This window comes from Psammomys obesus, unplaced genomic scaffold, assembly GCF_907164565.1.
Source record: "Psammomys obesus unplaced genomic scaffold, mPsaObe1.curated_primary_1811, whole genome shotgun sequence".
NCBI classification, from domain to species: domain Eukaryota; kingdom Metazoa; phylum Chordata; class Mammalia; order Rodentia; family Muridae; genus Psammomys; species Psammomys obesus.
This window is the reverse complement of record NW_026596433.1, coordinates 8,572,394-8,587,815: the sequence shown is the minus strand read 5'-3', so window position 1 is coordinate 8,587,815 and position 15,422 is coordinate 8,572,394. Positions and strand designations below refer to the sequence as shown.

The 15,422-nt window shown below is 36.5% G+C and overlaps 1 protein-coding gene across 2 annotated transcripts in view; it reads left to right on the top strand.

Annotated features, from left to right (window-relative positions):
- Glra3 (glycine receptor alpha 3) overlaps positions 1-15,422 on the top strand; it is a 172,591-nt gene that overhangs the window by 105,377 nt on the left and 51,792 nt on the right. For both annotated transcript variants that reach the window (XM_055597881.1, XM_055597880.1), the window contains exon 4: positions 3,542-3,765. In XM_055597881.1, coding sequence (XP_055453856.1) covers positions 3,542-3,765 — 224 coding nt within the window. The remainder of the gene's footprint in view (positions 1-3,541; positions 3,766-15,422) is intronic.

Sequence of the window (15,422 nt, the reverse complement as noted above, 5' to 3'; positions counted from 1 at the left end):
AAAGACAAAACATATCAGGGCACAGGGGCCCTCTATGAGACTGTTTCTCCAACCAAGGACCATGTATGGATATAACCTCGGATTTAGCCCATGGTAGCTCAGTAACCAAGTGGGTTTTCCTAGTAAGGGGAACAGGAACTATTTCTGACATGAACTCAACGACTGGCTCCTTTACCCCCCACACACATACCCCGAGGGAGGAACAATCTTGGTAGGCCACAGAGGAGGACATGGCAGCCAGTCCTGGAGATACCTGATAAGCTAGGGTCAGATGAAAGGGGAGGAAGACCATCCTTAGCAGTGGACTACTTGGAAAGGAACAGGTAGGAGATGAGGGAGGTAGGGTGGGATTTGGAGGGAATGAGGGAGGGGGCTACGGCTGGGATACAAAGTAAACAACCTGTGATTTATATAAAAACAAAATAAAAATTAAAAAAGGATGAAGTAGTAGGTAGAAGCATAGTGCAGGAAGTTAAACTGTGCTGAGTTCCTATGTACCAGTTTACTGACATGATTAGTTATGAGAATGTATTCTGCCTGTTTATCCAGGCCACTGCAAAGAAGGAACACAGAAATGTCACATGCAAATAAAAGCAATTGAATAAGAAGTAAGTGGGCATGTGAGGTAGAAGAAGATAACACCAATGGTGGGCATTTGTGGACTGCTGTGATGCATACAGTAAGAGCGCCTTTCACCTCTCAACCGAAGAGCAACAGTGATTATTGTTTTTCACAGATATCCAGCTGCTACTAGAAATTCTGGCTGTGTACCAGTGTTTTGCTACAAAACTAAGACTGCCCAAATTGAATGAACTCAATTTACTGAAAACAAACCTCTAAATTCTGAAAGAATGTTCACCAAAATATGTTTGCCTTTTCAACAATCCTGACCCCAGAGCATAAGGACTGAACAGCATTCTTCATCCGTGACTCTCAATCTTAAATATGCAAAGAGGTTACTGAACGATATAAAAATATATTTCCATCAATTTAACACATTTTATGTTCTAACCAACACTTCTTATTTTTTTTCTGATTGCAGAATTGGTACAAAACTATTCCTTTACAGTTTTTGGTAATTTAAAAGCACTTCTGACCTTTTCAAAGAGAGTAAACATATGGATAATGACGAGGAACTCAGGGGGAGTTTTGAAGTAACCTTTCAAAGATTCCAAATAGTTCATATAAAATGGCTTTCTTCCCTATCGGTTTAGTAACTGAAGAATGAATGAGGCTTTTTCAATAGGCCATTATTTCAGAATCAGTGGTCCCAGACAACCAGCCTCCCTGCGGATGCTCCTGGAGCAGATGGTGCAGGCGACATGGGGCATATTACAGAGATAGTGCTAGAAGCAATTACGGCACCGTTGAGTATTAGTGCTCTGAGCTCCATGATGCTCAGAGCTTATACTGTGCAGTGCTGCGGAATTGGAAAAGTCCAGAAAACTAAACTAGCTGAATAGTGTGTGTGTGTGGGGGGGGGAGTTGTACTTATTATTTCTTTAACAAAAAAAAATTAATTTTCTGGTTGTTTTTTTTAGCCGGCCAGGAACTGTACATAGGACCTCTTCAAACAGGAATTCTAGATTTACTTTTCAATTTGTCCATGAATTTTGAATTTTTACTCACAGTAAATATCTTTTCTAGTTACAACAAGAAATCTATTGCTAGAAATATCTGGAAAGGAATGCAAATATGTACATACATGCATTTAAAAGTTAGCTTAGCACTTTGTCCAAAATCTGTATAATCCCAAGGCAGACCAAATATCATCATGGAGAAGGAATGTGGACACAGGGTCCCATCCCTACTTGAAAAGCTGCCTGCAGTTGATAGGTACAGGAAGAGAGGGTTTTCTTTCAGAGTGTAAGCAGCTCATGATAAAATGAAACACCCTAGTGCATGGCCATACACCCAAAAGCACATGGGTAGCACAAACTGGAGCTCATGAGTTTAAAAATAAAAAGAGGATGCAGCGTTTTGTGTGCAGGGAGGGGAGAAGATGGATCTTGGGGAGTTGGGAAATGGGGGGTTCATATGTTCAAGAGAAATTTTGTAAAAGTCTTAAAGAACTTATATATTCCTATTGCTAAATGCCACACACTGAGTAGTGCTTATATTCTTTTTTGAGATGATAAAATGCAACCGCAAGAAGAGACAGAGGAAGATGCATGGGCCATGTAGCAGGCAGAGGGGGGAGCATCTGGTATGTTGAAGTCAGAGGCAAGTAGTCTCAGTGCCAAATACTCATCAGAGAGACACGTGTGATTTCAAAATTCAAAGCAAAGGCTGGCTTTGACTTGCCAGAGGAGAAAGTCTAAGAGTTTGGAGGCCTCCTTTTTGCTTACCATATTTGATAGTAAAGAAATAAGAAAATGGATGTGATTTTAGTTTCTCTGTATATCTCCAATATTTTCCAGATAACTCAAACTTTCTTAAAACATATATGCTTAAATCACATAAAATGAAGTCTATGTATTTACCCTTTTTCAAAAACTACAAAGAGAAAACTAATAATAAAACTCAATATGAGGTGGCATGCTTGTGTATATCAGTACTTTATCTACATGGGAGGTCGAGTTGTAAGGATAAGCAGCTCAAGATCATCCTTGGTGCTTAGTGAGTAGTAGGCCATCCTGAGACCATTGCTCAAAAAGAAAGAAAAAGGAAAGAAAGAAATGTTGTACACATTTACACACACATGCATGCAAACACACACAGTAAGCTAAATTTTGCTTGAAAGCATTGGCTCTTTTAAAATAATCTTAAAATGTCACCATCAAAATCAATGTAAAATATTGCATTATTTTTCTTTTAATACTCAGAAATCATACTTGATTTTTCCTAAATTATTTGTTTTATAGAACTTGTCATATTATACAGAGTTTAATATTAAACAAGTGTTTTGTGGCAGGTGTAAAAGCATACACATTTAATCTCAGCATTCAGAAGGCAGAAGCAGATGGATCTCTATGAGTTCTGGGCCAGCCTGGACTACATAGTGAGTTTCAGGCCAACCTACCAGGTCTGCAAAGTGAGACCTTGTCTCACAAAACAAACATAAAAATCATGTTTTATCACTTAAAAAGTATATTTGGTTATTTTTGTATCACAGAGAGATTCCAGAAAAATATCACTTTGAATTTTGCTGAATATCTACAAGAAATGTTTCTAAAAATAAGTGCAATGGAGAAAATATATAATGGCTATGTAATATTTTACTATGACAAACAGGAAGAAAAAAATTGAAGGGAAAAAGATAAATTGTGATAAACTACCATTCTCTGTGTTCTCTTCTTAGAAGGTTTGTGGATAACTAAAGACTTAGCTGAAACAGCAAAACATTTCCTGTATCTGCACAGCTTTCTCCATCTACACATTCCACAGTGTTCCATATTGTGACTGGTAAAGCTACAAGGAGAGACATTGCTCCACTGACTTCTTAAAGCCTCTCTTCTCTTCCTTCCCTGACCCCTGCCCTGACATCTTCCTCTCCTTCTCCCTCTCCTTCTCCCTCTCCCTTCCTCCCTCTCTTTTTCAGGATTACAGAGTAAACATATTTCTTCGTCAAAAATGGAATGACCCTCGTCTTGCATACAGTGAATATCCTGATGATTCCTTAGACCTGGACCCATCCATGTTGGACTCCATTTGGAAACCTGACTTGTTTTTTGCTAATGAGAAGGGGGCTAACTTCCACGAAGTCACTACAGATAACAAGCTGCTGAGAATTTTCAAAAATGGAAATGTCCTTTACTCAATAAGGTAAGCACAGTCTTAAATTGCCAGTTTTAGTAAAACAAGGTACTGTAGGTTTGGTTTCGGTTTGTTTTCTTTACATCTATTGATATAGTTTTGAAATTTGGGGGCAACTTATCATTGTTCCCTTTAAGTTACTCCAATATATGACATTCCAAAACTATCTAATCAATAACCACAGTCCTAAGTACCTAATCCAGGAACTATATGAATTCCCAAAACTAATTTAACAAGTTGGTGATGATTATTGAAATAAGTACATTGGCAGGATTCACAAAGGCAACTTAAAGGCATCTGAGTTATATATCAATGAACTAGAACTCATTCATCCTGGTAGATACCTATATATAAAATAGTACAGGTTCAGTAAATAGGAAAATCAGCTATTTACAAAAATATACTTAATCAGCTTCGCATATTAAACGTCTTCCAAAAATATATGAATTAATTGTTTTATTTTAAGTATTCTGCAGTTATTTTCTTAGCTATGATAAAATCTCAAGGACAGCACTCATTCAATATTTTTCATAAGAGAAATATACCATGTTGAAATTTACACGGAATTGCTGAAATATTTGTATCAACAGTAAAATATTTTTAAATGTAAATAAAATTAAACTTCATATTTAAGTTTTAGGCATTAAAATTAGCTCTCTTTCTGTCTTAGTTTTTTTTTGTTTTTGTTTGTTTTTCTTTCATAAAGAATAGCAATATTTGATTTTCATCTTATCTTTCCACTATCAAAGCGGTTTCACTTTTACCATATAGTAGAATAAGAAAAATAAATAAATTCTTAATCTTAGTGGCAATGTTATTTTAAAACCTTTTTTTGCCAAGGGATTTTCCAAAAGTATGTTGTTCTGTATTTACTTCTCATCTCTTCATTCTATTGTACTCTGGCAGTTTTTCATATTTTTCTATTCCATGTGCCTGTACTTTCTTTTAATACTTTTTTGCATCCTAAAAGTTTCTATGATTAAATGGCTTTGTTTTTCAGATTTCTGTGTGTCAGTGATACTACTGATATAAACAAAGTGCTAGTACTGTTCTCTAATTAAGACACTCTATCTGGAAGAATAGCTTCATCATGATTCCTTTCTAGACAAAAGAGTTCTGAAACCTTTTGGAAATTATCAAAATAAATAATTAGAAAAGTAAGAATTTAACCAATGGAAAGTTATATCAGAAAGATTATTTCCTATCCTACCTCAATACAACTAAAAGAATACATAAAACAAACTGAAAACAAAACAACAACAAAAACAACAAAAAAAAAGTGCTCAGAGGTGGATGAAGTAGACAAGCTCACTATGGTGTCTAAAACCTGAGGAAAATGCAGCATGGATGATACGAATGATTCCTGGCTTTTGTCTATTTGTTTGTTTGTTTGTTTTGGCCTTATAGATCCCAGACTTGGAGATAAAAAAGCTGTTGACCTAGAAGCACCAAGAGGTGCTGACAAAATAAGTCCCAGCCACAGCTTAGTTTCCCTCATTAGGAAGTAGCTAGCAAGAGAAAAAAACCTTAGCCAAGTCAAAAACTGAACAGCAACAAAGCTATCAGTGGACTAGGGGATGGCCATGGGGGAAAAGTGGGAGGGAGGGTGGGATTGGGAGGAGATGAGGGAATGGGCCACAGCCTGGATACAAATTGAATAAACTGTAATAAATGATAATAATAATAACAAAAGAAAAAAACAGCTAAAAGTGACACTACCTCAGGCCAACATCAAAGCCAATAAACTTGGAAAGTTGAGCCAAGGCTTACAATTTGGATAGGCCACAATGAACTAATTCACTGCATAAGTTAGATCAAAGTTAGGGGGAAAAAAGAGTCAGCTCAGCATTCAATGCCCCACCCTACCATACTAAGGCACCAGGAAAGATCCTATATAAAACTACCTTCTCCAGTCAAGAAGGAATCCTTCCTCTGGGTTTATGTATCAGATGAGTTTAATTGACACTCAGGACTTTCAAATCACTTTGCAGTAAGAATGGCCCTCAATCTATGGTGTCAGTGGGGGGTAAACAATACTATTCCCTCACAGTTCAGTAGGATATTGGCTAGAAAACCTTGACTTCTGCTTGCCCATGGACGTAACTGAGTAGCGACTTTCCCTGTTACTCTGCTGGAACAGTGTCAGAGATATCCAGTTAAAACAGAAAGTTAAAATGAGATGCATAGTTTCAACAAAATAATATAAATATGACTATCCTTTTAGTCAAAATTCATTTATCATATAACGTACCAGAAAAATCCCATAGAAGGAGAAAAAGAAAATTAATGGCAAATATCAAAATGGCAAAGACAGTAAATATTGGATGGCTTTAGCTGTGGTAACTTCAATGACAAATTAGTAACAGGCTCGAAATAAATAAAATGTATAAAGTATCAATAAATAAGTAGAACGTTAGCATTGCAAAACACATCATCCTTCAAAAAAGAAAAGGATATTGAAGGTTTTTTTAATTTTATTTTTCTTATTAGTTACATTTTGTTAACTCTGTGTCCCAGCTGTATCCCGCACCCTCATTCCCTCTCCAGCCCCACACTCCCTCCCTGGTCTCCTCTCTGCCCCTTTCCAAGTCCACTGATAGGGCAGGACCTCCTCCCCTTTCATTTGACCCTGTTTTATCAGGTATCTTCAGGGCTGGCTGCAAAGTCCTCCTCTGTGGCCTAACAGGACTGCTCCTGGAAGCTTTTATGGATGAAGGAAACCATAGGAATTTATTAGAAGCAAATCTATTCCAAGAGTATAGCTAAGGAAGTTTTCTTTTTTTCCCCTTTTTATTATTCTCATTTATTGCAATTTATTCAATTTATATCCTGAGTGGTCCCTCCCTCGTCTCCTCCCAATCCCACCCTCTCTCCCTCTTCTACCCATAAGCCCCGTTCCCTAGTCCATTTATAGGGGAGGTACTCCAACCCTTCTATCTGACTCTAGCCTATCAGGTCTGATCAGGACTGATTGCATTGTCTTCCTCTGTAGCCTGACAAGGCTGCACCCCCTTAGGGGAGGTGATCAGAGAGCCTGACACTGAATTCATGCCAGAGAAAGTCCCTGCTCCCCGTACTAGAGAACCCCCTTGAAGACTGAGTCTACAGACTACATCTGAGCTGTGGTTTCAGGTCCTCTCCATACATTTTCCCTGGTTGGGATATCATTCACTTCAGGGCCCTCAGGGCTCAGTTTTTATGACTCTGTTGGTCTCCTTTTGGAGCTTCTGTCTTTCTATCTCCCTCTTCTTTCATAAGATTCCATGCCCTCTACCCAAAATTTGGTTATGAGTCTCAGACTCTGCTTGGATACCTCCATTGGTAGAGTCTTTCAGAGGCCCTCTGTGGTAGGCTCCTGTCCTGTCCCCTGCCTTCTCCTGCTTCTGATGTCTATCGTGTTTGTCCTTCTGAATGAGATTGAGCATCTTCCCTAAGGTCTTCCCTGTTGTTTAGCTTCATTAGGAGTATAGATTTTAATGTTTATCCTAAAGAAAGAAAGAGTGAAAGAAGGGACAATGAAATTTCAAGAAAGAAAAAAAAAGCAAAAATAAGTAAATATATTTTTCTCTTTATCTTGAGTTTATTAAATTACATTTGACAGTTGAGCTAAAGTTATAACTGATGCAGAAAGCATGTATAAATAACAAATGAGACTATGCTTTAACAAGTCAATAATGATTCTTAATGTCAATCACGTTGTTGTTTTTATAAACAGAAATCAACAAAGCTGGTAATATTTAGTATTGACAACTACTGACTCAGTGGACATCTGTTTGCATTATTAATAATTGGCAAGATGATTTTTTAAAAAGATTCATTTGTTCTTTGATTTTTTAAATTTATTTCTAGTGAACTAAATTGTGTACTTATTGTGTGTTTATTAAATTTGCATACAAAGGTACCTCTTGTGACAACAACAACAAGTAGCTTCTATGTTCCTCAGTAAGATCATGACTAAGGAGCTGGAGAGATAGCTCAGCAGTTAAGAGCACTGGCTGCTCTTCAGGTAACCAACAGTTGATTCTCAGCACCAACATGGTGGCTAACAGTCATCAGTAGATTCAACAACCTTGACTAGCCTCCATAAGCACTAGACACACATGGGATACACAAGTGTACATGCAGGAAAACATTCATGCACATAAAATAACAAAATAAATTTTAAGAAAGAATATGGAAGAAATCATGAAATTTGTAGGCAAGTGGTGGGATCTAGAAAAGATCATTCTGAGTGAAGTATCCCAGAAGGAGAAAGACAAACTTGGTATATACTCGCTTATATAGACCTACAAGACATGATAAACATAATGAAATCTACACACCTAAAGAAGATAATCAAGAAAGTGGACACAGGCGAAGGTGATTAATCCTCATTTAGAAAGACAAATGGGATGTGCATTGAACTTATGACAGGAGTCTACCACAAAAGGCATCTGAAAGACTCTACCTAGCAATGTTTCAAAGCAGACACTAAGACTCATAACCAAACCCTCGGCAGAGTGCAGGGAATCATATGAAAGAAGGGAAGTTAGTATGATATGGAAAGGATAGGAGCTCTACAAGGACCAAATATATCTGGGCACAGGGTCTTTTATGAGACTGACACTCAACCAAGGACCATCTATGGATATAACCTAGAACTTCTGCTCGGATGTGGCCTGTGGTAGCTCAGTAACCAAGTAGTTTTCCAAAGTAAGGGGAACACGGACTATTTCTAACAGGATCTCAAGGGCAGGCTGTTTGACACCCTCCCCCCAGGGGAGGAGCAGTCTGTTAGGCCACAGAGGAGGACTTTGCAGCCAGCCCTGAAGATACCTGTTAAAACAGGGTCAGATGAAAGGGGAGGAGGTCCTCCCCTATCAGGGGACTTGGAAAGGGGCAGGGAGGAGACCAGGGAGGGAGTGTGGGGTTGGGGAGGGAATGAGGGAGCGGGATACAGCTGGGACACAGAGTTAACAAAATGTAACTAAAAAGAAAAATAAAATAAAATAAAATAAAAGAAAGAATATGTATATGTGTGTGGGTTGAGGCACATTCCACAATGCCTGATGAAATAAGTTTCATTCCTAGGACATAAGTGCTGAAATGAAAAGACCAACTGCTTTTTCCTGTCGCCTGACTTCCACATGAATATCATGACATGCATGGAACACTCCCCACATAAATATATTGAAAGTTAAAAATGTTAATTAAAAATAAGAGTAAAACTCTCACATATCTACACATTATTAAAAATAAAGTGTTGGTATTGTGTTCAGGAAGTTGTCTAACTGTACCAATGAGATCAAGGCTCTTCCCCACTTTTTCTTCTAAAAGGTTTAATGTGTCCGGTTTTATGTTGAGGTCTTTAATCCACTTGGACTTTAGTTTTGTGCAGGGTGATAAATATGGATCTATTTGCATTTTTCTACATGTAGACATTCAATTAGACCAGCACCATTTGTTGAAGATGCTATTTTTTTTCCATTTTATTGTTTTGGCTTCTTTGCAAAAATCATGTATCTATAAGTGTGTGGGCTTTTCCTGGGTTTTCTATTCAATTCCATTGATCCACCATTTTAAATGGGACAAGAGCTCCAACAGAGCCTCCCCCAAAAAAGAAACCTGAGCCCTGGGGGCCCTGAAGAGAATGATACCCCAACTAAGGATCATACAGGGATAGAACATAAAACCTAGGCATACATATATAGACCATAGACTCAGTCTCAAAGTGGGGTACCTAGTAAGGGGAACAATGACTGTCTCTGGCATGAACTTAGTGGCAGGCTCTCTGATCACCTCCCCCTAGGGGGTGCATGCTTGCCAGGCCACAGAGGAAGAGAATACAGCCAGTCATGATGAGACCTGCCATAATAGAGTCAGATAGAAGGGGGAGGAGGTACTCCCCTATCCATGGAATAAGGGAGGAGCATAAGGGAAAAAGAGGGAGGGTGGAATTAGAAAGAGATGAGGGAGGGGGCCACAGCTGGGATACAGATTAAATAAATTGTAGTAAATTATAATAAAAATATAACAAAAAATAAACTGGAGACATCTTTATGGGGAAGAAATTTTTGATAACAACATATTGTTTTGAAAGCTTAAAACAGTGAAGTCTGTCCATTCCAGTAAAACAAATGTGTTTATTGAGGAGATTGCATGATGTTAAGACTGAAACAATTCCTTCAGTTAAAATACATCATGCTGAAAGTATCAACATTTATTTAAAATAGAATTTCACTATAATTACCTTGTTACTGTGTCCCTTGTAAATGCTAGAGTATTTTGTAGGAAAATAAAGGGACAATGCTGAATTTATCTCTTTTGTAAATGGTATCATCTATTATAATAGTTCTTCTAATTTTTGGAGAGAAGACTATGGAATGATTCAGAAATGAGTCTTTTATCTTTCAGTATGAATTTAGATAAAACAGAAGGCCTTTTGGTTCCTAGTCATCCTGTATCCTGGTTCAAGTGATCAAACAAAAAATAATTTTTGTGAGTTGATTTTGGATATCTCACAAGACTTTCAAATCTTCAAATGTTCTAAATCTTCAGTTCTTTGTGAGGAAAAAAATCTGTACGGGGAAAAAAATCTTGTTCAGTTTGCAAATGGAGCATCTGTGGTGTTTTATGTGAGATCTGGCTTTCTTGCCTGTTTAAAGAAGGCAAAATGTCCTGGCAAGCACAACAGAGTGAACTTGAGCAGTATTCTGTATTTCCTCTTTAAGTTTCACTAAAACAATTAATTGACTTGAATAAAGAGGAAAGATGGCATTGGTACACAAGAAGTTGAAATGAACAGACAATAAATCACAACAGGCAAGTGGTGAGAATGTCTTCTAAGAAGCTTCAAACAAATATGAAAATTTAGAGATGGCAGAACATAAGACAAAGTGAGAGAATAACAGAAGGCAGAGAATAATCTCACTTTCAAACATAAAGAATTTTAGGCAAGAAGTACTTCAGAAAATTCAAGATAGCCAATAACTAAGATAAAGAAATGAAGAGAAACAAAGAAGTTTAAACTTTTAGAAACATAAGTGAGCATCCTATCCTGATTTCCTCACTCATACTCTTCCAAAGATTGTTTTTCTTGTCATGTATAAAATAATTCTTCCAGAAATGAAAGAATAAAGACATTAATACATTATAAGAACAAGCAGTGGGAAAAATTAGGGAAGATAGAGGACTCTTCTAAGTAAGACGAATCAATGCACAACACAGACACACACACACACACACTCAGATGACAGAAGGATACAAAGATCTGAACATCAATACAGAAATCAAAACCTGAGTTGAAAGGCAGAACAGAAAAAAAAAATGGAGATTTTTCCATTGACACAGTACATACAGATACTCTGCTGTGTTCAACCACTAAGAATGATTTGGCATCAGTGAGACAGGATAGACTTTGAAGCAACAGTAAGAATATAAAACTATGAAGATGGTTAACATAAGACACTTATTAATCCAAGAAAAAAATGAAAACACTATGCAAGAACAGTAATTATGAAAATTACCAATCGTAACACAAACATTAATCACAGACTCCTAGCATGTAATTGTGTGATATTTGTCTAACTACAAACAAGTTTGGGGATTGGTGGGAAGTTAAGTATGTACAGACTATATTATGAGGGGTTTTTTAATCTTACATTTTCCCTATAGGATAAACAGACAATTTCAACTATTAAATGACACATATAGTCATTTTATATTAACATGGACATATTAATATAAATAATAGAAAAATAGCTGAGAAAAGTCTAACAGTGAGGAAGTAGAACTGAGAAAAGAATGGGTGAAAATGATGTGAGTTTAAAGAAAAATATTTTTAGATTTATTCATTTTGCATGTATAACTATTTGGCCTGTATATATGTGCATAGATCACATTGTACCAGGAGCCTGCAGAAGTCAGAAGGATGTGTCAGATCCCTGGAGTTATGGATAGCTACAAAGTACCATCCATGTAGGTACTGCAAACCAAACCCAGGTCCTCTGAAAGAGCAGCAAGTGCTTTTAACCACTGAGCTAACTCTGCAGCCTTAGTGTGACTGTGTGTATGTGTGTGTGTATTTTATCAGATGATTTACAGAACTATTTAAAATTAAAAACATTTCATTAAATTGCTTTTTGGATGAAGGGTTTGGAGTCAGACATTTGCCTCAAGATTAAGTTTCAAATTTTCTCTTTATCCTTCTTATAAAGTTTTATAAGACTGCTACCACTGTTTTATGGTTGCTGAAAACACAAAATTTCTGACTCGGAAATAATGGAATTTATTATTAAGGGAAAGCAAGCAGCAAGAATCCTTCTCCTATCTCTCAAGTCTCCCTGGACCAATGCAATGCGTTTAGATGAATAAAAATGTACAGCCAGTCGTGTGATGACTCTGGAAAACAGAGCTTGGGGAACACACTATTTTTAGAGAAAATTGCATACAAGCCTTCTCTTTTTCCAAGTGAATGATGTAATTCCATGTCAGAATGCTAGCAGAGCATTCAATCCTTAGGCGTGGTACAGGTAAAATCCTGGTGGGTCTCTTAGTCTTGCTATGCTCAGCAAGAGATGTGGGGGAGGCAAGAGGCCCAGTAAAAGTGAATTCATCTTCCAGCCCTCATCTGGGCTGTGCTGGCTACTAGCTGTGAGTGGAGACAAGACTCTTTATTTCTAGAAATCCTCATTTTCCTTCTTTATAGGAAAACAATAATACCAACTAAACCAAGCTAAAAACAATGAATGTGAAACAATGGTTATTATAATAACCACTGACAGATAATATTTAAACAAAAAAGTAACTTATGTCAACTGGTGCTTGTTAAAAATTCCATTCATCGGAACTTCTATTTTAACATGTTTGGGAATATGACCTGTATAACAAATGTGGGTTTTGTGCAGATTTGTCACTTATTTACGTCAGCTTCCCACAGGGACTGTCGTTGATGATACTGCTTTTGTGATAGGTTGGTTAGATTTATGCTTTTTTTAATGATCAGATGACAAAAAAAAAACCCTCCCAGATTTAATTCATAGTAACAGTTTCTAATCTCTGGCCTAGTGTTTCTCTACTTGGATCTGTTCTAAAGTATTTATTCCCCATGAAATTATTCAGAATCACAAACCAAGCCACTCAATATGTAAACCCTCTGGGAAAATTTATTATGCTTTCTTCAATCCAATTACAGCTTTCTAAATTAAAAAGGATGATTTATGTATCTCTCCTTACATTTAAAAATTAATAGTATATGCACTTTATCAATTCTTGTGTTTTCATAATATGCAAAACTGTAACTATCCAATGTTTTGAGTGTCAATGTAGTTAAAGGTCAAGACCTCAGAATCTAGGCTAGACACACCCTCAACAAATTGCAAATTCTGCTTTCCACATTTCTGTTACATAATGCCAGATTATTTTTATGAACCCTTAAGTTTCCTCACTTAAAGAGAGTGGATATCATTTACCTATCACAAGAACAACTTGTATTACAGAACAATAACATATTATCTACAAGATATTTGCACTCCTTTCTACTACAAAATAAATGCCATGAATGTGTTACTCTAGGATTACAGAAACTCTTTCAAATATCTTTAAGTTATTGAACAATATACAGTATCTTTATGATATCAAATTAAAAAATATTGGGAAATACAATCATATGTATTTGAGCACAAAAATGTCATTACATATAAAACTATACACTGATAAAAACATAAACATGCTTACTTTTTATTTAAACAGATATGATGGAGCCAGAAAACATGTTTAACTTCAAACAGACATCAGAACAGACACTACACTATAAGCAATGTTACTTTAGGAACAGATAATTATTAAACTTTAATGAGGCCAATGATTTTCAAAGATGAGTCAGCCTTTTGAAAATCATCGCTGTTTCACTAAGCCAATATTTCTTGAGGGGGAGGAAAAAGTGCTATATCCTGTTTATGTGTCTTGTCTCAGAAGAGAACTTGCTGTCCTCCTCAAACAAGTAGTCATTCATCTCAGAAACAGAATATGAGTCATTCCTTCTTTGCTTCCTTTACCTTTGATGTGGTCAGAACACATTTTTAATTTACATGTGATATCTTGATAAACAAATTCAATATTGTAACCAGCAGACAGTTGTTGGTCAGTAGGTGTTTTGCTTAATCAATAATATTTTACATTAAATAAAGGAAAACAAAGTCAATAAATAAGTGTTATATTATATGGTTTGCAACAGGTTTTCTGCAAAGAGTTTTGCTTTGCCAAATAATTCCTTTGAACTTATTTTTTTGTTGCTGTTGTTGGACTTATGAAACGGCTCCCATTTTAAGCCAGAGAAACAGCCAGGATATGACTTGGGCAACACATGCAAAGCGAGAGTGAGGAAAAGATTCTGGGAACACTTTTTACTTCCCTAGAAAAATGTGAGAGCATTCTGTAAGTCAGTGTTGGAAACTGGCTGGCAGGAGCCTTGGATGTTTGGAAAATTAATGTGCGTGAATTTCAGAATGTCCATGTTTATTCTCTCCTGATAAACACTTTCACAAGGCAGGGAACACCGTGTCCACCTAGTTGTAAAATTGCTTTTTGACAATAGAATATTGTAAATCCACACTATTACTTAGCAGCACTTAATTTAGATGGATAAGAAAAATACTGTTTTTGAATATTGAGCTCTCTGGTTATTTTAGTGTGCTAAGGACTCTGACTTCAATAAATTACCCAGAGATCCTCCTGGGACTCTTAAAAATCCAGCAGTTCCCATGTGTCTATCCATTTATGTCTCCCAAACTCTGCTAATTGGGCCTCTCTCAGCAAGATATTCACCAGAGACTATTCCTCATTGCAGCTTTATGTCTATGGTCTATATAAAAATGCCGTTTCAGAGAACGAGAACGTAGAGAACTACATTTGTACATACATTACGTACACAAATAGAACTATATCTATTGTGAGATTGCTAGTTATTTTTTGTTAAACTATAAATATTTCTCTCGTGTGATTTAATTAGTTCATCCTAGGGCCCACACATTACAATTTTGAGGAAGGACACGGTGGAATCAACAGGCAGCCATTAAAAGTTAATAAGCTTTCAATATTTTTTACGTATCCAGCACTTGCATGAGGGACTCACAAGCAACAACCTATGATTCCATATCTTAGGTCTCCAGTAGGTACCACTGTCATCTCCAGTTTAAAGATATGAAAGCTGTTGTGTAGGGAGGTTACAGCAACATGACTCTGGTCATAGAGTAAATGAGCCACTTAGCATCCTCACTCTTACAATAAATTTCATTGAGGAAATTAATACAAAAGTGACTGAGTGTAGTTTCTCAGAAAAGATCTTTGAATAATATACCACTCTCTCCCACTCTTATAAACTATCAATTCTTGGTAAAAAAAAAAAAAAGGTATATCGGTAATACATATGTATATATTATATACAATATAAAGATGTATATTAATAAAATATCATATGGCACATACTTGCTACGTCTCTGAACGTTCAGGAGGTCTCTCTTGGCAAGGGCAGAAAGCTATTGTGGATCATCTCCATTTCCCTTGTGTGAATAAACATCAGAAGTTGGTTTGGTTTGCATGAAATCATGCCCCATCTATGCATCTCTACTCTACTGTAAGAACATAGATAGATAGATAGATAGATAGATAGATAGATAGATAGATAGATA